Source organism: Mustela nigripes, chromosome 15 (genome assembly GCF_022355385.1).
Source record: "Mustela nigripes isolate SB6536 chromosome 15, MUSNIG.SB6536, whole genome shotgun sequence".
NCBI classification, from domain to species: Eukaryota; Metazoa; Chordata; class Mammalia; order Carnivora; family Mustelidae; genus Mustela; species Mustela nigripes.
Genome location: NC_081571.1, coordinates 67,422,359 through 67,449,211, shown reverse-complemented (window position 1 = coordinate 67,449,211; position 26,853 = coordinate 67,422,359). Strand labels below are relative to the sequence as shown.

Genomic DNA, 26,853 nt, shown 5'->3' with positions numbered 1-26,853 from the left:
TTGGCTGCTGGAAGGCAGATTTGCCATTTAAAAATCCCTTTCTGATGCGGTGCCATAGGCATTGTTCTTCCATTAACCTGAAATGAGATGATGACCAAGTATAAAAGTATTTTGTAGCCATAGTGGCAATAAAGCAATGATCTAAAGATAGACAGCCCCAAAGATTACATGGCAGCTACAAAGAATGGCTGACATTTAGATATGATCGAAATGCTCAATTTAGTTCAAGCAATTTCTGAAAGAGCGCCATTCATATATACTAAGAAGTTCTTTGGGTCAAGTTGAAGATTCTCTTGAAAACAGCTTCAATACTTTTGCGTGAATGGTTGAAAAAATGCGGAAGTTTTGACAACTGCTTCAATTACAGATTTATTGCGGTTTCTTTAGTTTAGAGAAGGAACATCGGACAGTATTGTTATTTGTGATAGGAGGGACTCTTCGATTAAAGCCACTGTGAGAAACCTCAAAATTTCTTTTTCCTGCTCCCGGATTTCACACTATATATTCGCAATAAATTTCTATAAATTTGGTATCTTCCTAGCCATTTTAAGGTCTTCTTCTGGAGATGGAAATTATAGCATTTACAAGAACTTTTGTCAAGTAAGAGTGGAATGTGGGTTTGCTATATCCATGAATTTCCATTAGTGAATGGTGATCACGTGTATCTGCCAGGCCCATAAATATTGCTCACCCTAGCGCAGCTTTAGATGGACAGTTACAACATTCCTTTACTCCAACTTTAAGGATGTAGAGATGCTGTGTAATTTTAGAAGAAATGGGCAATGAAAATAACCTTGCAATATTGCTGGTAGCCTGTCTTTAAGATGAAATTATTTGAGTTTGACTTACAGCATACAACTTGACCACCGCCCCTCCCCCAGCCACGTATCCACCACCTGCTACCTTCATAGATGTATTTCTGGATAATTTGACTACATGAACATGCCAATATAACCACTGAAACAAATCCGGCTGTATGACAAAGATCGTTTTGTTTTCCTTCTACAATTTAGAAAATTAAAGGTGAACCAAAACTAACTGCCACATCAGATTCGATCAGAAGAGTTTAGGATCATGAAATACACACACCATCATTTACATCCCATCAAGAACAACACATGTGCCAGGAGTTCACTTAAGGAATCTCTATTTAGCGTTTGGTTTTCGGATTAGGCAACCTCTGGAAGAATAGATGTCTGGATCTATATATTTCTACAGGTAGTTAAAATGGAAGATTAAGGCTAGTTTAATTCTAAACCTTTTTGCCTCTTAATGATAGAGTTAAATTCATCTCGAGGGGAATTAAAATATCCTATTTTCTGAGGGAGGCTTTAGGGATTTCTGTATCTATTAATGGACCGACAGGTGTTCTCTAAACAATTAGGACTAATTAGCATTTTTGTTGACTAGATTGAATAGGGAGCACTGGAAGAAACACTTAATGGCCATATAAGTGATTATTTCACCCTTGGAATTTTCTTTGCCAGCAAAGAGATAAAATGTACTATGAAGAATCATGGGAAAGGGAAAGTTGCTTTACTCCATGATTATTATCATGAGTTAGCTTCATTTAAAGGGGGGGGGTGTTAAATTATCTGTAAGTCTAACTAGATTCCTAGCTACAACAGCTACCATATATTATGTTGAATCCTTTACATAATTTACCTCTTAGCCTAAGAAAACTTAAAAGTACTGTTATCTATTTTTTCTAAAAGTAAATATGGTGATATTTCAAGAGGATATTTAACTTCTCCATAACCCTAGAAATAGCCAATGCTAACTTCTGGCAATCCCATTATAAAGGACCTTTGCTTTTCCAAAACACCTTGCCACCTCTTCATCCTGTTCCTCCCCAACCCAAGGACATCTTATTTATTAAGATTTTTACTTTAAAAGTGGAATAGCAGGGGTGTCTGGGTGGGTCAGTACAGTAAGCCTATGCCTCTGGTTAAGGTCATGGTCTCAGGGTCCTGGGATCAAGCCCCACATCCGGCTCTCTGCTCAGCAGGGAGCCTGCTTCCTCCTCCCTCGCCTTTCTGCCTACTTGTGATCTCTCTCTTTCTCTCTGTCAAATAAATAAAATCTTTGAAAAAAATACAGTGGAATAGCAGGATGAATTATGTAGTCACTAACTAGGTTTTTCTAATTTCTATTTTCACAGAAAATTCTCTTCATATTTCTTTTAATTCATCAGTATAATTTTGACAATCTGTGTGCCAATCATTATACCACCCAGGGAAAAAACAAGGTTATTGAAACAATCCCTGCTCTAAAGGGATAAGGGTCAGCATGTTTTAATACAGTTTTAAGTCTATTCTGATCATTATTTATACCCATTATCAAGTTCTATCTCGAGTTTGCTACAGTAATGGAAAGGTAATTGACTTTGTGTATCAGTAATAAGCACAATGGTTATTTGAGTTACTTCTGGTTTTAATATATTGGGAATGAGAGAGCCAGAGAGCAGCAATCTCAAAATTAAAACTTAGCTAGAATGGACAATAAATGTGCTGATATCAAAAAGGATTACATTAAATAACTAAAATTGTGTCATAGTTATTAAAGATTTAAATTCATATTCGCACACAGTATATTACACTGATATTCTCTAAAAATATTGATGATGAGTTATTTACAATTTTACAATTTTTTTTAAATCCCAAATTGCAATGATAGCTCCATAATCAGCCCGAAAACAGGTTACTTAGGTTATAATATTTTAAAAAGTCAATTATATGAGGACATATTCTATGTTTTTTGCTTTGTAGATAGGTATTAACTTAATATTTGCCTAATGCCTATCATTTGCAAAGCTGTCTACTTTTTGGTCTAGATCTCTCACATGAGACCATATCTGTTCTAGATCTCATGTACAGTGTAGCAATGGATTTCTATTTTTCCTTTCTTCCTTAGGATAATATTAAGAATAATTTACTTCAGAAAAACTTTTAATAATTCTCAATCATAAGACATAGTAGTATATGAAAAGCTAACAAATAAGGTTAACTATTAAATCCTCTCTTAATACAATTTTATACTTCAAACACTTCGAGGGGGTATTGGGGGAGGTGAAGAAAGGAGAGATAGACACTATGAAACAATGCCAAATTGCACCTATACCAACCTGCCATTGCAACCTACAAAAGTTTAATGCTACCAACATAATTCCTTGCAACATATAATACTTATGGTCAATACTTTTGTCATACTGACTAAAAGTTTCTGAAGAGTTAAAAGTAACTTTCTGAAGTCCAAGGAGGTAGAGGAAGCTCAAGAAGGTAAAATGGAGTATGGCTGCTGCTGAATTACGCATAAAAAGCCAAATATAGGACCAAACCCAAAGCAGACTGACATCACAACAAACCTATAAATGATGGTAACCAATAACGTCTTGAAGGATTTAAGATTGGCCAACCAGATTTCACATCATGCCAATATCTCTTCAACAATGACCTGAATTTTAGATTTTCATTTTCAAATGTTCAACTTCAGAAAATCTCTACTGTGAATAAAGTATATATGAAGAATAAGAAATATAAATACTGACAGCACAAATCTAAATTCAGTCATAGAAAATAATTTAGGTAAGAGAGTAATAAGTTTTGGTCCATTTCCCAATTCATAACGCAATTAAAAATAAATCTGTATACTTTTCTAGAATAAAAAGTAAATATCACCTTCCATCATCAATATGAAATTTCAACTTTAACATTATGATTCTGATTTATATAGTGTAAAGAATCACCAATAACGTAGAATTTTGTAAAAAAGCAATTCCCATTTCCATTCTTTATTATCACACTTCCCACAGCAGCTTTCCAACATCAAATGTTTCTTCAGGAATTCCTTTCCATACCCAAATAGAGTTACAATGATGTTATTTGAATTATCAGGGTCAGATATTGACCCATGACTTCCTGCTGGGGCAGAAACCAATTTAATTTCTTGGGTGCTCATCTTTAACATTTCCACTTCTTCCAAAACCACGCACAGGGTTATTACAGGTGTTGGTTAAATCAATGGTCTGAGTTTATATTTTCATGACTACATAAATGCCACTCACCACTGAGCCAGCGTATTTTATTACTTTTGTCTTCTTGTACGAGTTTTGCTATATTCTTACTTTGCTTTATATAGCATTCTTGGGACACTCATCACTATTTTTTTCCAAACGTTTAAGCAAATCTTCCAGACCTATCAATCTCTTCCAAATAATCTAAGTGTGTAGGTAAACTTTGCTGGTCTCCCACGCTAGCTACCACCTGGTAATGTCTGAGCTTGTTCCTCCATCCACACTGCCACCTCAAGAATGCCACACCTGCCAGCACCTGCCCCTCTGCCTGGCTGTTTTCCAATAATGGATCCTCACCCATTCTCTCTCTTCACTTCGTTAATTATCCCATGAAAATCCTAAGTTTCAAAGAAGTGGTACATAAAAGATAACTTTGATGTTCAGGTTTACATCATGAATCTTGTTCCTTTCCTTATTGGTAAAAATCAAGGGGTATAGATATCTAGTTCATCATTTTTCTTCAGACTTTTGAAGGTATTTATTGAGTAGATACAAAACAGGCTCTTCAAAATAAATTCTTAAATACTTTATTTCTTGAGCTTTTTAACATTTTCTAGCTCATTTCTCTGTCATTTCTTTTTAGAACACCTATGGAATGTATATAGGACACCTTTAATATATCCTATAAGAGCTACATTTTCTCAATTTTTCTATGATTTTAACTCATCCTTCCATTGACTAGTCTTTAGATACAATATTTTTCAAATCTACTTTATATTTTATTTTGTATTATGTAGGTCTCTTTGGAAACATGCTTCTAGATTTAACTGGCCAATGTTCAGGGCCTTCCTGCAGTCCTCCAGTTGAAAGTGTAGCTCTCCATGTAGTAGGCAGTTCTTTTTATGGCTTAATCACCACAGTGCTTTATGTGCTCTTTTTTCCCATTATCTGGAAGAAAATTTCTCTTGATTGACACTTCTTTTTTGAAAGCATATAAAGGTGATAACAAAGAGACGGTTTTAAATCATTTGCTATAGTTACTCAGAAGTGTTAAAATAATCTCAAAGGTACAAGTTTATATTCAGTTCAAATAAACAGATCTAGAATATTAATTGCTGTTTTCTTAACCCTTCCTGACAATTATGTCAAAAATTTAAATGTGCTTAAGATGGGCTTACAAATTTCTGTTTTCAAAATTCATTCCAGTAGATTCATAGCTTTCAGCTGTTGCCTCATACTTAGCATTTTGGAAAGAAAGAAAGAAAGAAAGAAAGAAAGAAAGAAAGAAAGAAGAAAGAAAGAGAGAGAGAGAGAGAGAGAGAAAGAAAGAAAGAAAAGAGGAAAGAGGAAAGAAGGAAAACAACAACAAAAAAAACACCCTAATAGGAGAAAAAGACATAGAACCTTTGGGAAAGGGTTCATGAAGGCATTTGGGAGAAGAATTTAAGATCAGCATTAGGTTTTGTTGTCCCCCCCCCCAACACACTTGCTCTAACTTATGACTAGCTGATGTTACTTTACATGTGTATACATATACATTTCAAAAATAAATTCTCTTGAGTAATTTTTGTTCCCTTTTATACGTATCCAGAAATCTGCTGGCAAAAGTTCACACATTTTTATTTCAGGTCAATTAATCAAAGTTATTAGACCCCACTGATTATTTACAGAACACTAAATTGCTTAAAATTCAACAACAGCTGCCTTATACTTTAAGACTGTCCCTCAGAAACCCTCAGTCCCAGTTTTAGTAAAGATCCTGAGATCTGATGCTGTGCTGTTTAATTCCATGACATTCTTTTATCAAAAAAGGGGGGGGCGGGGGATGACGAAGAACTTAAATATGGTACAAATACTTTCACTGAAGTCACACAGAGGGCAAGCCACTAAGGGTGGCACAATAAGCACGAAAAAGAAAGTCTCCACAACGAAATAACTTAAAATCAGGTAGGAGAAGATACATAAATATATCAGATCAATGATAGATCAATAGATCAATGCCATGACAGAATGAAAGTAATATGGATAGTTACAAGATGTCCTAGAGTCCTTTCTACTTGGGAAACAGTGAGAGAGTCAAGAATCAGCTCACAATGGGATGTTGTCACCCAAGCCCAGCACCAATAAGCCACTCAGTCGTTGAGAGTGTAAGAGGTGGTCTAGGGCAAAAGAAAAGTTACACAAGTTGGAAAGCACAGTCAGCAAAAAATGGTTTCAAGACTATTCTAACGTCAAGGGTCCCAAGACCACACCTAGGTTTGGTGATTTGCTTGAACAACTCAAAGGACTCAGCATATAGCTCAGGCTAGGACTCAGCTAAGCCATAAAAAGCACTATCAGCAGAGGGAAAAGACACGTGTGGCAAAATGCACAAAAACAAACGCCTTATTCAAAGGTCCTCTCTTAACAGAGCCATACATACAGAGTATACACAGACCCTCTAGCAACCGAACTGTGACATGTTTGACAATTGACAGAGGAAATTCACCTGAGCTTAGGAGTCTAAGGTTTTCGTGGGAGGTCATCTAGGCACCTTCCACTTAATACCCAAATTCCAGACCTCCAAAAGGAATGCAAGCACTCATCATAAAAGAGTGTTTGTACCAATTTTAAATAAGTGAGCCACTTTTCTCAGTTCTGGGAATAATTGGAACCCTCTTGAAACCAAGTTACCATAAGCCAACCAAGGGCTGAACTTGTAAGCCGGCCTTTCTAACAAGAGAAGTCTTGGACCTGCTAAGTTAATAATCATGCAAAGAGAACTAACTGGAGAATATAGATTATGAAAGGTCTTGAGGGGGAAAAAACCAAAAAACAAACAAACAAAAAAAACAGCTTCATGAAGCATTTAATCTTATTATTTTGGTAATACTTTGTCAAATTGATAAGAAAACTTGCTACTCTGCCACAGTGGGACTTCATAAAGGTTACTCTTCATGATTAGGAGAAAACAGACAAGAAAGCTTTTGGTCAGCACTTAGATTACTGATAGTACTATTCTGATGCATAACTAGTACATTATATCAAGTTTCTTTTGCTTTTCCTATCAGGATGTGGACAGTTCTTTTAGAGTTTTGATTCTTTTTAAAGGTTTTATTTGACAGAAGGAGCACAAGCAGGCAGAGTGGCAGGTAGAGGGAAAAGCAGGCTCCCCGCTGAGCAGGAAGCCTGATGTGGGGCTTGATCCCAGGACCCTGGGATCATGACCTGAGCTGAAAGCCGACGCTTAACCAAGTAATCCATGCAGGCACCCCAAGTTTAGATTATCTTTAAATAATTGCAAGTTATCACAACCTATTTAATGCATGATTCTAAGTTTCAAGTATGAAAACCATTATGTTATGAAAACATTTTGATAAAAAAGCAGATGTTTGTACAAGATGCTTATTTTTTCACAGCAGTAACACCAGGTTGAAGCTGAAATGCCTTCAAACATTCCATTGACCAGTGGAAGAAAAAAATTAAAAAAGCAAGCTTTATTGCACTTTTAAATTTTGATCTTTCATGAATTACAAGTGTACTATTCACAAAGCTAGCCTTTGTTAAACATAAGAAAACTAGGTTTCCAAACTCTTTCAACCCAATTTTTATCACCATCCAGACTCACAGTTACATAAAATATCAAAAGGTTATAGAAAAAAATGAATTTTTTATGTCATATTTACTACTTACAATTTCTATCATTGTGACTGAAGAAATAAGATTTCAACCCACAAAAATATGACTTTTTTTACAAATGGCAAATAAAAGCAACTTCAATACTGTACAAAAGCAGATTTCCCAAGTAGCTAATTCTAAATTGTTGAAGACCCCTGACACTCTTACAGTTCTGCTGTTATTAAAAAAAACAAAAACAAACAAACAAAAAAAACCCTGAAGGAAAAGTTGCCCCCTGATGTTAAGTAAGATTTATTTTATCTCCAGAATAGGGTGGGAATAAGTTTGGCTAAAATCACTAGGGTATACAGAACAGGATGATTATTTCCATGTGTCAAATACCAGAGGAAGAAGCCTTTCAAGTTTACGGAGTCCAACTTGCTTAGAACAAAAAGGCTTTGAGGTCAGGTATGAACTCTCTTTTGTGCTATTAATCTTCATCAAAATGTAAAATTGTTTTTTCTTTTAATTTAGCAACAGGCTCTAATTGTCACTTTTCCTGTAAAAGTAAGTTACAAAAACAAGGAGAGAACGTGGATGAAGTTATTTTCAAGATTTACAGTCATTGTAGCAATCTGTAAACACTAGGTCAAATGTTTTCCAGTCTACCTAAAACAATTTTGCATAAAATACGAAAATGGGTCTATAGTCCACCTGGCCCATGCTGAGATTTGGTAGAAGGTTATCATTTGTTTTTATTGAATGAACACTTGCTAATTTTGTCCTCAATACACCAAGATTGTAATATTTGAGAAACAGTTTGAAACTATTAGCTCTCAATACTATTAACCTTTTTGAAATTTTAATAATTGGCAAACTCCTACTATGAATATCCTTAGTTGGAAATACCCTCCGAATGAAATTAGACCGTGTAAGGTAATCAAGGGAGGACCTTAAACATTTTTTTAAAGATTAAAAAGGAAGGGCCAAGAAAACATCCCTGACACATCTTAAGGATGTCAAAAACAAAAACAAGAACAAACAAACAAACAAAAAGTGGAAGACATGGTTTTGTGTCTGGGAAAACCAGTTTCATTTCTTAGTTTCCCCTTAATGTTTCTAATAGTTCTGAATTAGCATTTTCTTCTTTGACCATCTGTTGTTTCTGCTTCAGTGTTTAATTCTCTTCATTTACTGTAATTAAACTACTTCAATTATTTCTATCAAGTCGCAGTTCATGGGCATCTGTATTTAAATAATTTCAAATGCATCAAATAAATAGTACCATCACTCAATTGTGAGAAGTATTTGAAGGCAGACGTTATAACCAGTGATGTGGTGCGGCTTTTCCCTCCCATCTTTTTCTACTAACCAGGAGAGCTCCGTGAGGACAATAGCTCACTCCTCCTGCGTTCTGAGGCTTTTTCTCATTCTTACTCAGCAGCCCTCAGTGCCTAGAGATTACTGAATTGATCGCAGATACCACAGGAAGATAACCACTTTGTTACAACACAAAGAAAGGACAGCTTCATGGCACAGATTAGCCTGGGGAAAACAAAAGATAAGAAAGTACCCACAAGCTAAACAAAGTACCCACAAGCTAAAAGGTCAAGAATCACACTCATTTACTGGCAACACTCAAATAGCACAGGATTCATAAAATGCTTCTGCTTGACTACTATTTAAGATGGAACTGGATGATGCTAACCAAAGAACCGAGAGTCTACTACAATTGTTCCAGAGCTATAATTTAAGGTCTAGTATTTTCAGCATGGTACTGGCACAAAAACAGAAACACAGGACAGTGGAACAGAGTAGAAAGCCCAGATATGGACCCTCAACTCTATGGTCAAATAATCTTCAACAAAGCAGGAAAAAAATATGCAGTGGAAAAGACAGTCTCTTCAATAAATGGTGCTGGGAAACCTGGGCAGCTATATGTAGAAGAATGAAACTTGACCATTCTCTTATACTATACACAAAGATAAACTCAAAATGGATAAAAGAGGGTGCCTGGGTGGCTCAGTGGGTTAAGCCGCTGCCTTCGGCTCAGGTCATGATATCAGAGTCCTGGGATCGAGTCCCGCATCAGGCTCTCTGCTCAGCAGAGAGCCTGCTTCCCTCTCTCTCTCTCTCTCTGCCTGCCTCTCCATCTACTTGTGATCTCTGTCAAATAAATAAATAAAATCTTTAAAAAAAAATGGATAAAAGACCTCAATGTGAGGCAGGAATCCATCAGAATCCTAGAAGAGAACATAGGCAGTAACCTCTTCGACATCAGCCACAGCATCTTCTTTCAAGACATGTCTCCAAAGGCAAAGGAAACAAAAGTAAAAATGAACTTTTGGGACTTCATCAAGATCAAAAAGTGTCTGCACAGCAAAGGAAACAGTCAAAAAAACAAAGAGGCAACCCACGGAATGGCAGAAGATATTCACAAATGACACTACAAAGGGCTAATATCCAAGATCTATAAAGAACTCCTCAAACTCAACACACACAAAACAGATAATCACATCAAAAAATGGGCGGAAGGCATGAACAGACACTTCTCCAAAGAAGACATACAAATGGCTAACAGACACATGAAAAAATGTTCATCATCATTAGCCATCAGGAAGATTCAAATCAAAACCACATTGATATACCACCTTATACCAGTTAGAATGGCCAAAATCAACAAGACAGTAAACAACATGTGTTGGAGAGGATATAGAGAAAGGTGAACCCTCTCACACTGTTGGTGGGAATGCAAGCTGGTGCAGCCACTTTGGAAAACAGTGTGGAGATTCCTTAAGAAATTAAAAATAGAGCTTCCCTATGACCCTGCAATTGCACTACTGGGTATTTACCCCAAAGATGCAGTAGTGAAAATGAAGGCCATTTGTACCCCAGTGTTCATAGTGGCAATGGCTACAGTCATGAAACTGTGGAAAGAACTAAGACGCCCTTCAACAGATGAATGGATAAAGAAGATATGGTCCATCTATGCAATGGAGTATTATGCCTCCATCAGAAAAGATGCATACCCAACTTTTGTATCCACATGGATGGGACTAGAGGAGATTATGCTGAGTGAAATAAGTCAAGCAGAGAAAGGCAATTATCATATGGTTTCACTTACTTGTGGAACATAAGGAATAATACAGAGGACATTGGGAGATGGAGTGGAGAAGTGAGCTGGGGGAAATTGGAGGGGAGACAAACCAGGTGAGACTGTGGACTCTGAGAAACAAACTGAGGGTTTTGGAGGGGAGGGTGTTTGAGGGCTTGGGTGAGCCTGGTGGTAGGGATTAACAAGGGCACGTATTACATGGAGCACTGGGTATGGTGCATAAACAATGAATGCTGGAACACTGAAAAGAAATAAAATAAAATAAATGAAAAAAAAATCTAGTATTTTCTAATAAACTTCAAGAGCTTTATCTTAAAAGCAGGAATACAAGTGTTCCTGAGGGGTATCAAGATATGGAGAGGGAGATGGAACCGGGTTCTAGCTGAGTCCGTTTACAATGGAAGGCAAGTCTCCTCATACTTAATGGAAAGGGTTAGAACTAATATAGGGACTGGACAGTGACAAGAAAGGGTTAGAACTAATATAGGGACTGGACAGTGACAATCAAGGGTAGCAAAGCACAGGTACTCCACTGTTCATAGTCATCCATACCCTCATTCACTGAGGGTATCACATGCAGGCGTAACTATGGATTCCACAGGCCCCAAGACCATTGCCAAATGTTGACTTCAGTTGTAAAGACTTGGAGGTCACAGGAAATCGGAGAGTAGATTGTCACCAAGTAGACTGAAATCAGAGAGCAAAGAGGGCGCTGGACAGACACAGGATCATATCGGATAAATTTCTGCCTTTCATCTCTTATTCCATGGGTCTACTTTAGGGCATCTATATGAGCCAAAACCAGTGAATCTCCATACTATGATTTTTTTTTTTTTTAAGATTTTATTTGTGGGGCACCTGGGTGGCTCAGTGGGTTAAGCCTCTGCCTTCGGCTCAGATTATGATCCGGGAGTCCTGGGATCAAGCCCCACATCAGGCTCCCTCATCAGCAGGGAGCCTGCTTCCCCCCCTCTCTGCCTGCTGCTCTGCCTACTAGTCATCTCTCGCTCTCTGTGTCAAATAAATAAATAAAATCTTTAAAAAAAATTTTTTTAAAAAGGTTTTATTTATTATTTGACAGAGACCCAGAGAGATCACAAGCAGGTAGAGAAGCAGGCAGAGAGAGAAGGGGAAGCAGGCTCCTCACTGAGCAGAAAGCCTGATGTGAGGCTTGATCCCAGGACCCCAAGATCATGACCTGAGCCAGAGGCAGAGGCTTAACCCACTGAACCACCCAGGCGACCCAGATTTTTTTTTAAGGATTTTATTTGTCAGAGACAGAGAGAGAGAGATAACACACACAAGCAGGGGGAGCAGCAGAGGGAGAAGCAGACTCCCCACTGACCAAGGAACACAATGTGGGACTTGACCCCAGGACCCTGGGATCATGACCTGAACCAATGGCAGATGGCCAACCAACTGAGCCACCCAGGTCCCTAAATACTAGGATTTCTGACAAGGGAGTCCTCTTGCTTTATTGATCTTTCACAAAATGCGCCTCAGCATGGATTCATTATACATGGGATAAAATAAGGTGCACGGAAGTACAGCATATTCTCAGAAACAGCTCAGTTGTAATCAGCCTAAATAGAATAGCCCTGAGAAGTTAGTTAGCATTCTACCCTGGACAGTCATAAAGCTCTTTCTCAGCTAATAGAGAGTAGTTGTTTCTTAATCAGCAAGCCCTCCAAGACAGAACGCCAGGGTTGAAACCCCTGCTTTGCCATATACGCCTGACAACCACTCACCAGTATTTTTTAACTATGGCACCTGTGCTCTTGCTGCCTTGGTTTTCACATGGGGAAACAGGCGCTGATACTCAGATCAATACCACGGGCTTGTTTTCAGAATGAACTAACCTATGAAGCATAGAATATACTCTCTAACTTACAGGTAAGTACTTCTCTGGGTTGTTAGCCATCATTCCTGCTGCATTACTGGAGTGGGGCTGGCAACCTAGACTCCAAGCCGAGTCGTGGATGCTGAAGACGGTGCAGCATTTATGTTCCGTAAGTCCCAGAAACCCAGAGCTCATGTAGTCATTTGTCATGGAACCACAGTTCTGATTCTTTATGTTTCTGAAACTCAGTTCCCACTTCTAAACTGAAAAGTAAAAGATCAAGCCAGGTGATTTACACTGCAGAATCTCACAGAGGTTCAAACATGGGCTTTACTAGGAGGTCTCTTTAGGGAAGGGGGCAGATTAGATCTGAGAAAAAGAGGGGATATATTCAGTTAGCACTTATTTTGTATTTAAATGGCTCAGTCCCCGCCCTCAAGCTATTAGCCAGGTGGCCAGTCTTTCCACTTCAGCAGAAGCTGGACCTTTCCTGCACAGATCCTAGCATCGGAAAGTTTCCAAAGTGAGGCACATCCCTTGTCAACCAGAAGCAAGGGGAGTATTTCTCTCCAGCGAAGTTCTGAGGAACCCCTAGAAAGGCCTACAAAAGTGACATGAAAGATCTTCCAACAAGTGTCAGCATATCAACAACCAAGCCCTACCCTGGAGACGAATTCTAGCCCGATTTGTAGCGCCCCCTTATTAAACAGGGATGAAATGTGTGATCAGACGTGCAAGGGAATCACTAACATTGTAGACAAATCCATACAGTGTTTTTAAGGAATCAGTGAAGAAAGAAATCAGGTGAGAACTGAACAGGGAATGGAATAAATCCCCCGCAAAGGAAGATATGTATGGATATGAAAGTTTGAATATATTAGTGGTAAAGACAAATGTACTTTCTGGCCTATTTAAAATGTCCGGCTCCACATGTGCCTTTCTTATCCCTATAATGGTTTGATTCTCCCCACCATAGCACCCAGACATCCATTACAAAAAATTTTATATGTACCCTTTGCCTGTCCACAGGCACATTTTTAGTATTTATTATAACTCTAGAAGTAGGTTTCCTTCAACTTAGACAAAGGAAACTAAGTCACAGAGAAGCCGGTAACACTTGAGGGTCACAGCTTTGCTACATGTCAAACAAACAGTATGTTAGCCCAGGTAAGCAGCTTTCATGTTCCCTGAAGTACATTGCTAGGGCTGCCTCCTTTGTATTGTACAGTAGAGACAGCCCCACCTGAACCATTAGATCCCCAGTACTTAGAGGAATGGCTACACAAGAAGGTGGGTACTGGTTACATAGGTGTTGAATTGAGGAAAACAAACCAACAGCCAGTATTTACAAAGAACTCTACTTATATTGAACGGAATAGTATTTATATAGTCATAAAGTAGAAACATGAATTTGACTGCAAGCATTCTATAATTACAGGGTGGTGATGTGGGTGGAGAAAAAGCAGTATGCGCGTGTTAATCAGGTAAAAGACCTAAATCTTTATAGTAGGAAGGCAATGGAAAATGCCTACCTAATTTGAAATATCCAGAAATAGTGGCATTTTAAGGCAGGTTTAAAAAAAAAATACAGAGGTGAACGCCGGAAGAAACGAAGTCTTTAAAAACAGAATCCTTGCCTTAGGTCTATGGTCTGTCATGTCAGGGAGAGGGGTAGGAGGAGCGGGCAAAAATAGTGCAACTTTTTCTTCTGGATGGTTCCTTGAGAGTGTCAAAACCCACCCTCAAGGTCACATGAGAAAACAAGAGACACATGCACAGAAATCAACAGCCCGCTTCTAACGGAACCATTAAGCTGAACAAATGATCACGTATGTTCAAAGACCCTATGTTTATTATGAGCATACATCCTTTAAAGCCTAAGAAGGCTATAATTTCATTGCGGACTGAGAAACGGATTCTGACTTTGCAAACCTATTTCCAGTGTCTGCCCCCAAACCTTTTACAAACAAAATCGACAAACTGCTTTAGTATTCCTGAGAGGCTTTTTGCCTAAGGACTGCCTTTCTAATTAAGCCCTCCAACTCTTTAACATGCTAATTTTATCCATTAACTTGTAGATGAAGTGGTTTCAGCTGTTATCTGTGCATCACACACAACAGGGCTTGATCTACAATTTCGGGGAAGCTGGTTTGAAAATTCTTGCCAGTTTTCATTAAAGAAACTTGAGTTTTATAGCACCAAATTATGTTTTTAGCATAGCTAAGGGAGACCTTGGACTGGCCAAAGGAGAGGGTAAAAAGAAATCAGCAGCGAGGCTGGGGGAGGGAGCAACGCGGGTGATGACGTCAAAAGTCCTCTGGAGCACATCTGTGGATCTCCACTGTAGAGTGCAAGGAAAATAACCTAAAATTTAATGTAATGGAGACTTCTGGAAATGTAACCTATGCTATTATCACCGACGATATTCGTGATAGGACCTGAACCCATATGGAAGTAGGAAAATAAATTGGTGATAGGCATGCCAATCTGAAAATAAGAGTTCCATCTGAGGCCATGAGATGCACCTCTGCACAGCTTTTCCAGCTCGGGATTCCTAACCTCGGGACTCCTCGGTTCGTCTGCTCAGGGTAAACATATCACCCATGTCATGCAACTGTTGGGAGATAAAGCACTGTATGAGTTTTACATGTTGTATTAGATTTCACCTCCGTGATTAGGAGAAGAATGGAGTTTTCTGGCATGCTGAGTGCCATATGCAAGCTAGTCTCTAACCTACCTCAAGGGAAATTCATAAAAGGTTGTAATCAGACCATTAGAAACATGCTTTCTTTTAAATCTAAGTGGCACAACCCAGGATATGGAATGTGAACATGCTTCATGCCCGAAAGAGGGAAAAATCAAGAATAACTTAAGTCAAAGGAAATTGCACCTAACAGTTAAACAGGCAAAGACTTTATTCAAGACCATCCCAATAAGGGTTGAGACTTCCCGTGGAGTGGAGTGGAGTGGAGTGATCGGTCCTTTATTGTAACAAAAGACCAGACCGGAAAGTTGAAGTTGAGGTGAGCTCAAGGCAAAGAACTGGCTGATGGAGTGACAAAGAACAAGGATAATCAATAAGAACAGATCTCCAGTGTTTGCTAATTAGCAACTTTAACTTAAACTGGGCTCCTCCTCTCCCAGGACACTGGAAGACAAAGGTCCTCTGTTTCTTCACGACTACTTTTCAAAGGTATGGCCCCTAGGTCCTTAAAAAGGATGGTCCTGAATTGTCAAAACATCAAAAGGCTGGAAAACTTTTAGATCTTGAAGGGGCAGAGAAAATTTGCAATAGCAAGTTTCCTCAAGTGAACTCTCTAGCTGTAAGAAAAACATTTCAGAGAAGTCTACCGTCAGAAAGAAATCAGGCTGAAAGGTAGTCTGGCCCAGGAGACTGTGAAGGTGTTCTCCATTACCTGAGGCCACAAACCCTCATCCTCTTCAGGAAAGGTACTACGGTACGTGCTGTGGTGTTGACCCCAGACGGCATGACTATATCCCAGCACCCCCCTTACCAGCTGGGCGACTCTGGCCAAGTCCTACAGCCAGAGCTGCACCCTCCTTCCTTGTCAGACAGCAAGAGTACCAGGGCCTTGTATGGAATAGCTGCTTGGTAAGTATTAGCCACCACGATTGTTCTTTTCACCATCATTACTTATGATATTACCCTACCATTACCAGTACTTGTTTGGCACTCGAGTACTTTCCATGTTTCAGATGGTGAGAGGGGTCATAACTGTAGGAAACTAGGCCATAGGCCCCAGGTCTTGCCTCTCTCTGTAAAGATATTACCCCCAGAGGTTACCTAAAGCTACAATCACCTTAGGACTTGAGTTTAGGAGATTTGAGCCTAGTTTTCTGTTGTTCCTCCCTGGAGAGCCGAAATGCTGGCATTGCACCATGCCCTGGCCCTCTGAGCCCACCAGATCCTGGAGGGCCTCACACCAAAGCCTGGACTGAGGTGGGATGACCGAAGTTCCCTTAAACTGAGTTCACTGTTACCCTCGCAAACCAGGGTGCCCAAGAGAAGACACGCAAGGCTACAACGCAGGAGATCCCACAGGGAGCGAGGCCATCCTGCCCTTACACAACTTTATACACTATCACACTGGAACGATATCTGTCAATGCCCTTGAGCCCCAGAACCACAAACCAACAGTGAGGGGCTGAGGCCGCCTTGATGGAAGGCTTCTAAATGGCTCAAAAAGCCCTTTGCCTCTAGGCACTTGCTTCCCCAAACAACCGTGACCATTCCGTTTGGGGAGCACAAGCTGCTCCACCAAGGGACACAGAACTTTTGCAAAGTCACCAGTTCATCATGCTTTCTGGAATTTTTGATAGGAAAAAAAAAAAAAAAAAAAACCAAACTCATGAAAGAGAAACCACATGAATTATTTTCCTTTCTCCCTGATTCCTTTGCCAAACAGTAAATGTTGATGTATTAAAATTGCTTTAATTATTCCATTGAGTTGTTCCAGCAATTACATTCTCTCAAATTAATTAAAAAAGCGTTGTAAGGCTTTTAATGGAAATAAACTTGTTCAAGCTGTAAAAAGACAGATTAAAAAGTTTGAAACCTTGATAGGAAGAGGCCTGCTAAGCATGCTTAAATCACAATGCTCCTTCACAAGAAGTTTATATTTTATATATATATATATATATATATATATATATCGCAGAATCCCAAGTCTTTTTTTTTTTTTTCACATGGATATAATCATTTCTGCTAAAATGGTATTTTATTGTTCAGTTAAGCAAATCCCCTTCTAAGGTTTAAACAGCACAACAAAACAATATAATTTCTTACCTTGTAGTTCTAGAGGTCAGAAGCCTGAAGGGGTCTTGAAGCGGAAGGCAAGCAGAGAACAAAGCACAAGCTAACACCCCACAACCCCAGTGCAACTCTTTCTGCCCATGCGTACTGTCCTACTGCTAGGCTACAACCACCTTTTTGCACCAAAAACCTATCAAGCATTCTTTCTTGGCTGTTGGCTCCCCAACTCCACCTCAAAACACATTATTCTTACTTTTAGTCCGAGGAGATGAAGGCGTAGTCAGGACTTTGTTCCTTCTGGAAGCTCTGGAGGAGAATTCATCGCTTTTCATTTTCCAGCTTCTAGAGGCTTCCAGTATGTTTTGGTTTATGGCTCCATCTTCCAAGCCAGCAATAGCAGACCTAGGCCTTAATCACCTACTCCTGTCAAGTCTCCTTCCCGGTCTCTCTCATTTCATAAAGACACTCGTGATTCCATTTGGCGCACCTGAGCAATCCAGGCTACGGTCCCCACTCCAGGTCAGCTAATTTATAATATTACTTTCACCAGCAACCTTAAAGCCTCTTTGCTGTGGACCCTAGCGTTTTCACGGGTTCCAGGGATGAAGACGTGAAACATCTGTGGAGAGCCATTATTCTGCTTACCACGGGGCGGTTGAGAAAGAAATATGGCAGAGGAATACGAGCTCCCAGTCTTGCCCTCCAGTAGAACTACTGTGTTGCATGAATTCTAAGTGGCATTATTATCAGGATGATAGACAACATAGAGGACTGAGGCAGGATGAAGGCTTGAAAGAGTTAATAACTCACCACCAGCCTAAACCAAAGCCAGCAGTAGGGGCTGAGAGTCTAGAGCTCAGAAGGGTGAAATTGGCTATTTAACAGAATACGTCTCTTAAATGGATACTTCAGTGATGTTTATAAAGATGAGTGAATTAATGCTTTAAAAAAGTACTATTGATTTTCTATAGCAGTATGCAAAAAATATGGATGAGTCCCGCGTACATTTTTGACTTTAAAGTAATTTGTAACAAACCACCAAAATTGAATAAACCAGAAATATTGAATAAGTCCTAAAAACAGAAAGCAAGGCAGTATAAAAAGAATTAATGCCTGAACAGCCCTTGATTTTTACATGATAGAAAGCAGCTGAGAAGACTATCACTCAGAAGTACGGTGACCAATAAAATAGTTACACTCTAGGGGCACCTGGGTGGCTCAGTGGGTTAAGCCGCTGCCTTTGGCTTGGGTCATGATCTCAGGGTCCTGGGATCAAGTCCCGCATTCGGGCTCTCTGCTCAGCAGGGAGCCTGCTTCCTCCTCTCTCTCTCTGCCTGCCTCTCTGCCTACTTGTGATCTCTCTCTGTCAAAAAAAAAAAAAAAAGTTACACTCTAATCATGTATGATTTTTTTAATCTGTGATTCTAACAATATAGAACCCATTATAGGCCTTTATAAAGAAGCAAGCAAGCAGCAGATTACAATCAGGCATATCAATAAAATGTTCCATGTCATGGAAACAGGATTTTTTTTTATGTCTGTCGGAGAAAGCTCCAACCACCGTGTAGGGTTAGAAAGCTGTGTACATGATCGTCTTACAGCAGTTTCCTTTATAAAGCACTTGAACCTTCCAGCTTTAACTCTTCAGATACGCTGCCTAATGGAAGCAGACCTACAGAAAAAAGACTATCAGGTAGAGTTCACCTACCCTGAACTGTTTGGGAGTTTGCCACTTTTATTCTGAGGACTATAAAGGAGTTCTTTATTATCAATAATGGAAAAACCGACAAAACATTTCTGGTGTGATTTTGGGATGCCACAGTTTATTAACTTGTTGATGGAAGGAGTTCTAACACCCTCTGCTTTTTAAATGTTGGTTTACATATTGGCTCTGCCAGATTATAGAGTTATTTCAGGGAGAACAGCTTAAGTTTTAAATTCCTCAAAAGGAATTATTCACTAGATGATGATCTTTGTCAAGCAAGATAAGGCCTCATTTTCTGACAGATTCTCAGAGGTAAGTGTTCCATAGATCGCAAACATAAAAATTTTCTGTTCCGAGGCATTCTTTTTCTCTCCCTATTGCCGGGCTGTCTTTCTATTCACTGAAAATTATTATATGAAATAAAATCTGTCTTCCCAAGTTTTCCATTAAAAAACTGATTTGTGTGCTCCAGGAGGATGGGAAGTTTGTCATATATACGTTTGATACAAAGGAAAACACATTGAAAATGTACAATTTATATTTAGCAACTGCAGGGCACATCTGTTAACAAAGGGACACATCTATTATTCAAGGCCATCATCAACATAACTATCCCATCATTTGTCTGAGAAACCTGAGCTTGGAGTTCAGAGAGAAATCTCCCCCTCTCCTTTGGGCTGGTGCGGAGGACAGCAGGATTGTGGTTTGTATCAATCGGATTCTTGTCAAGATGATTCCCCTCGGTGGTGGCTTGACCACAGCTGAGAGAAACCTCTCTCATACCCTCCCTTCCATCATCAATTCCATTCGTTGGATACATTGCCAAGTGACTTTGGGGATAGAGCCTAGGAGGGCTGTCATACAAGGGTGATATACTAAATATTTAGTATATTTAGGCTCGTGAAGGTAATGGCCAGTGAGGATGGTCCTGACAATAGCACGGGGTCCTGGGTTCCTTGCTGACCCTTAGGTCCAGGACCAGAATAAGGTCCCAAGGGAGATGCTAGAGTTGCTGGCACACCCTAAGGACATTAGTGGAACTTACGACAGCAGCTCTTTATTGATCTGAAGTATTCCAATGTTCTAATAACGGGTCCCAACAAACTGAACATAAGCTCTAGTATAAGCAAAAAATTTCATTACTGCATTGGGTTTGACCCCCCACAAATAGTAAACCCACGTGGCAGGCACTTCCATCACAACATGGTAAGGTGTCAAGTTCTCCCTCTTTAAGATAGTGTGCATGTTAAAGACCTGTTTGAAGGAAAGAAAGGGTCCCAGAGAAACTCAGTCAAACTACCCAAGGATTTTGGTTCATTCGCTGATTTTTACTCATAAGAGATTGTTTTTTGAGCATTTAATGTATCTCTACAGGGAATATAGTGTAGCAGAAAATGCTCACACTTCAGGGCTCACAGCTCTCCTCCATCAAGATCACAGTCCTACCATTTGTCACCTCTGCCATCCTGGGCAAGTTGCTTGACCCCCTGTGCTTTGGCTGGCAAAGCTACAGGTTAGGCCAAGGGTATCTTCTGACAGCTGTTCCCACTTCTGGATTGAGCACTTCTTGTCGCGGCCAGCACAACGAATCGACCGGGGTAACCGTGGAGGCTAAGAGGATGATGAAAAAAAGTTAAGAAGACAAAGAGATGGGGGCAGGAGGGACACTGAAGAGGATGACCAACAGTGCCAAATTTATTCCATGTCTTACAAGCATTTATAAGGCAAACCAGAATAGGAGGAGCATTACATCAGTACCTAGTCAGACGACCACAAGTTCCTATAACAAGCTTACATTAACTACAAGCAAACCTCGTGAGCCCAGGTAGTTTCAGCTAAAACCATTAGCAAGACAATCAGCCAGGGAGTGGATCATGGGAGGTACAGAACAACAAGGATTAACTAAGAACTCAGGGCTCTGGCCCCATTGTTCCCTACTGCAGGGAGAGTGTGTGGGAAGTCATGTAGGTGAGCGCACGACACATAGCACAGACCCTTTCTCAGTGCACTCAACTTTCCCGTCCTTAACCTTGTCAAGGTGTCTGGACTTTGAAGGAGACACAAGTCAGGGCCTGGTTTGGTCCTCGACTCCCACCGTGCCGTGGCCTCCAACAACTTCTGTAGCATCTGTAGCATTTGCCACTTGCTAACCATGCCAAACTTTCTTACTTTTTGACTGTTTCCCCCAACTAGAATGTTAAGTTCCATAAAATTTGTTTTTCTTTTTAAAACACTATTCACATTATGTCTCCAATGCCTAGAGCTCTGATGGGCGCCTAGTAGTTGATCTACATGTATCTGCTGAAAAAATTAATATTGTAACCTTTATTTCTTGAACAAGTTAATATTGTAATGTATTCTGGTTCTTTAGTATCCCTTAGAATGTTCTCTGCTGCAGTAACAGAAAATCTGAGTTAAACTGGTTTAAATAATAAAGAAATGTGGAGTTCTTACTAGACTGGAAATCCTGCACTACCCAAATTGAAGCTCTGTTTTCAAGTGCTTTATTGTGTTTCCTCTTCACTCTCCCCTCAACAGGCTGAAATTTCTCATGCTGTCCAAGAGTCTGCCAGTGGCCGATGGGGGAGTTCAGCTTTTCTATTTAAATCAAAGAGAGGTAGAGAAAACCACTCTCAGGTCCATGGGGGTGAAAGTCCTTTCAGTGGATCAGATTGAACGTATCTAACTCATGAGCTCATCCTTAACCCATTTGTTTCCAAACTTGAGCATGTATCTGACTCATCTGGAGGGTTTGTTCACCACACATTGCTGGGGTCCCCTCTTCTAGTTTTTGATCCAGGAGGTCTCAGTGGGAGCCCAAGATGTTGCATTTCTGACACGTCCCTAGGGGCTGCCTCTGCTGAGCCATACTTGGAGAACATCTGCCTTAACCACTATCCATCTGTAGGGATAAGCCACACACTGCCTGGCTAAAGCCTGGATCCTTGAATCAATCAGTGATAAGAGGGATGGGAGGACCAAGGTTGGCTTGGATTTCAGGGGCCACCCTTATTGCTGAGGGCAGGGTCAACTTCCTCTGACCTACACAGGTTGCACAGAGAATGTGTCAGGAACAAGGAGGAGCAGAATGGATAAATTCTGGATAGGAAACTGGCAGCCAAATAACCCCTATAAGGTAACTGGCTTAGGAAACATGCATGATATACATTGTTTCTTTGTTTCCCATGAAGAATTCTCGTGACCAAGATTCAATGACCAGAGTTCAGTAGATTTCTTTTCTTTCTAAAGCCCTCCTACCCTGCATATGCCAAGAATCAGCTGCTTTTCCACTATCATTTATTTTATCCATTTATTTATTACTCGTCTGAGGGCCTGCTTCTCCAAGGCACAAAACACTATTCTGGGATAATTAATAGAAAATTTAAAAACCCCACTTTTAAGGAGTGGTCATTTAAAACTCGGCTGTTGGTGAGACAGTAGACCCAATGTCTTGGAGTACTTTTAAAATAGGAAAGTCTATAAAATAAGATAGAAGGGTTTGAAATCTACAAGAAAGTCTTAATTCATATGAGGTTGGTCTGGTTTCTTTACTTCTTGGCCTCTTCTCCAAGCCATGCCAATGTGACACGTACCTTTAGTTTTTTTCCTCATTTTTGACTCGGAAAACTACAGTTGCTTTATGGGGGGGAACAATTCAACCTTGTTTTAAGGTGACTTGGATGCTGTTCCCATCCGTTTGCCTTATTTTGGGGACTAAGAACCCAACCTGCAGCAAGAATAATCTCTTTTTTTGTATTATATATTGTTCTAACAGATCTTAGGTTTTATAAACACCATATTAACTTTTTATGTCTTGGTCTAAATAGTTTTAATAGTTTTAAAAGATTCCCCCTTCCCCTCTGCCTGCCTCTCTGCCTACCTGTGATCTCTGTCAAATAAATAAATAAAATAAAATAAAATAAAAGATTATGGCTGAGTTTGTTGGTGATTATGATGACCATTATTTGAAACCAGAGAAGCTCCTTAATTCCCTGGAAAGAACAGACAGCTATAGATAAAAAGAAGTCTAGTGATAACTTTGTTCAATCGGTTTTTAGTTATGAGGAAGAAGCAACTCTTTTTAACAAAGCTAAGAAGAAAAAAAAGGGAACTGAGCCCCTAACGTCAATGGAGAATTGGCAAAAATTTCCTAAAATACTTTTTAAATGCCTACTGAGGAACCTAAATATGTTGAGTTATTTAGTAGGAATTCAGAATCCGCTATGAAAAAAAAGAAACAAATCGCAATAGTTACCATGATGCATACTGAAACTTTCAATCTTTATGGTACATATAGAAAAAAATATGTTCTCATCACTTTGATATTGATAGCGTGTTAAAAATCTAACATATGGTACATAAAAATGCACACCTACTTTTGTTCGCATGAGATAATAACTAGGCATTAATTTTTACAGTTAATGCAGAATTCTCACATGCATTTTATTTATCTACCTACTGTGTCAAAGGGTTGTTAGGAGTATTAACTGATATTAAACACTCACAGATTCAGGATCAAGCTTATTACCAGTAGTTATTAGGTCCTCACCAGATGTTAGTTCCAATTCCTTATTTTCTTGCACAGTCAATAGGCAAGAATTAATTACAACTATTATACAGAAGACTGAAGTTCATCCTATTTAAATCTTTCACCTAATATCACAGAGCAGAGACAAAACTCGAACTTTACCCCCATTGTTTCAATGACTATTCTCTTCTTTCAGTGAGATCATACTATCTTCCTACTCATAATTTGGCCTGAAAGTTCTTTCCAGGTCTAAAATCTTTGTGCTTTATTGTGGACATTCTTATTAGTCTAAGAACAATTCATAAAATTAAGGTCTTACCATGACTGGATATGCCCCCACACTGTTCCAAACATTTGTTTGAATTCAAGGCATTAAGAAGTAAGTGACAGTTAAAAGGTTCAACCAGCGGGCGCCTGGGTGGCTCAGTGGGTTAAGCCCCTGCCTTCGGCTCAGGTCATGATCTCAGGGTCCTGGAATCGAGTCCCGCATCGGGCTCTCTGCTCGGCAGGGAGCCTGTTTCCTCCTCCTCTCTCTCTCTGCCTGCCTCTCTACCTACTTGTGATCTCTCTCTGTCAAATAAATAAATAAAATCTTTAAAAAAAAAAAAAAAAGGTTCAACCAGCATATCTCTTCATTTCTTGCATTGGATTCACTGGGACTTGTGATATGATTTATATGGAATATGTAAGAGAAATGGGTTCATAATAAAGTACATATCTATTGTTTCTCTGTGTTTTAACCTAGATTTCAGGATCTCGGTGCAGATGCTAACATTATTCTGTACCAATTCTGTGATTTCAGCTGATTTTTGGCTGGTTTCCACAGGGATAAGAGAATATACTCTGAGTGATTTTTTTTATGGCCCAACATAGTACTAATGTGTTAAATATCTTATGTGTGCTTGAAAAGAACATGGTTTCTGGCATTATTGGGCTCAATTTTCTTTTACTGGATGCAATGCTCACTATATTAATTAAAGTAGGTCTGTGATTTACGTTGTTAATGTCTTCTATACCCTTACCACTTTCTACTTGCTTTTTTTTTCAGTTATTGAAAAAAGTATGTGAAGATCTCCCACCAGGACTGTGAATTTGTCCCTTATTTCAATGATCTGATACTAATATAACAATCTTACTAGTCCATAACTCTACCAAAATGACTTCCATGAAGTAATATCAATTATAGTATTTTATTGACATCAAAGATATCAATTATAAGATGTATGATTATTTTAAGTACTATAAAGAAGGAAAACCCTTGCTAAATAACACCTGTCATGATACCACAAAGACAATTCTACATAATTTTGTCATTCAAGACTCATGTTCTTAAATTCCTTTCATTTCTTTCAAGGCATCTAGCAATCTCCCCTAACTTTAGCTGCATTGCACCTGATTCAGTAATAAAGCAAAGTATAGTTTCATCCACTTTGGGGAATGCTCCTTTTGTAGGTCCTAAAGTACTTGATTTTTGCTCTAAAGAATAGAAAATTAAATTGAGCTCATGCTTCTACTTCTGAATACTCGCTTCAAAAATACCAAATGTATGCCCACTGCTCTGTTAACATGACTCTCCACAAAAGACAATATATTTGTTTTAATGCTGAGTTATTGTGTAATTGATATACTGACAATATCTTTTATGACCATTGAAATCAACACATGCAGTATCAACCAAGCAGATCATTCAATTAAGGTGGCAATGTGCCATGGACACCACCTGGTCAACAGCAACTTAAGATTTCCACCAATTTGGGACACCTGGGTGGCTCAGTCACCAAGTGTCTGCCTGAGGCTCAGGTCATGATTCCAGGGTCCTGGGATCAAGGTCTGCATGGAGCTTCCTGTTCAGTGGGAAGCCTGCTTCTCCCTCTCCATTCCCTCCGCTTGTATCCTCTCTCTCTGTACTCTCTCGGTCAAATAAATAAATAAAAATCTTAAAAAATAAAACAAAACAAAAACTCCCATCAATTCTAAGATTTAACTGGGTATCAGAAATATGATTTAAAACTGATGAAATACCATTCTTAAACATCTGATTCGTCCTTTTATATTGCAAAATTTTACACTTTATAATGTCTTCCTCTCTTTCACTGTAAAATAATATGTAAAATAAATAATGGCAACTCAAATTTCTGAAGAACTAAGATCATGAATAACCCAAAGCATGCCAGTCTGTTAGCACTAGCTTTCACTGGAATCCACAGATAATGTTCAATGTGTGCTTGATGACAGGGGAGATGAAAGAATAGGAAAGGAGAGAGTGCTTAACCGTGTGTGTGTGTGTGTGTGTGTGTGTGTGTGTGTGTGTCCCGCTCCCTCCATTCCTCTCATTTTTTTTTTTCCCCCTGGAAAAGATATTTGTTTTGGAGACACTTCTTTTGCTCAAATCATGAGATCAGAACAGGAACCAGCAACTTCTTACATGATCCCCAACTCCATAATTACAGGTATTGGTTTCAAGATGCCACCTGACATAGTAACACGTTCCTGGGCCCATAATTTGTCTAGTTGTAGGCATGTGACCCTATATAGGCCAATTAGAAACTCCCCCCCCAGGGCTTGTCAAAACAAAGCTGAAAAATAACAGTATTTTTTTTTTTTCCTCTTTGGAAAGCTCTGAGAATACAGGCGCTGATGATGTCAGAAATCATGAGTTTAGCCTTGAAGAAACTCAGTCTGAGGTAATTTGGTTGGCATAAAGCCAAAAATGAGAGGTACAAAGAGAAGCCCAACTGTTTCAATTCTCTAGTTCCTCTTATGGGAGTCTTCTACAATTTACATGAGTCAAATAATCCTCCATTTTGTTTAAGTACATTTGTCTTGGATTTCTTACATTTGCACCCAAAACTGCATTAGCTCTGGCTAATAAATTATGTAAAGAAATACGTACTTAGTACGTGTTTACGATGAAGGATAATAAAAATTACAATTATTTTGTATGACAGCAAATGTCACTTCATCACAGAAAGTAAAAGCACAATATTTTGGGGTGTATAGAAGTGAATAAAAATTTCACTGAAGTCTTTTTTTCCCCCCTTTATTTTTCTTTTGAGGTCATGTTTTAAGAAGGAATGTGTGAGCAAAGTACTATTTGGAACTTGGGGAACGTTTAATATAAAAGGAAAAAAAAATAAAAGGGATTCAAAGTAACATACTCATCCCTCAGCATATTGAAAAGTGCAGCCATTCATTCCTTTTTGAATGTTATTATATAATTAAAATAAAGTTTGGCCCTGATTATAATTACAATGACTATGCTTCATATTCTCAATGAAAATA

General features: G+C 39.1%; 1 protein-coding gene across 2 annotated transcripts in view; it reads right to left on the bottom strand.

The window, feature by feature from the left end:
* The window catches only part of GPC5 (glypican 5), a 1,430,236-nt gene that overhangs the window by 633,872 nt on the left and 769,511 nt on the right, over positions 1-26,853 (bottom strand). The window contains exon 8 of one of the 2 annotated variants that reach the window (XM_059377523.1): positions 20,389-20,654. The exons of the other annotated variant lie outside the window; for it this stretch is intronic. Within the exon in view, the coding sequence (XP_059233506.1) occupies positions 20,551-20,654 (104 nt within the window). The 3' untranslated portion in view covers positions 20,389-20,550. Of the gene's footprint in view, positions 1-20,388; positions 20,655-26,853 lie in introns of those variants that run through there. 2 annotated transcript variants of the gene reach the window in all.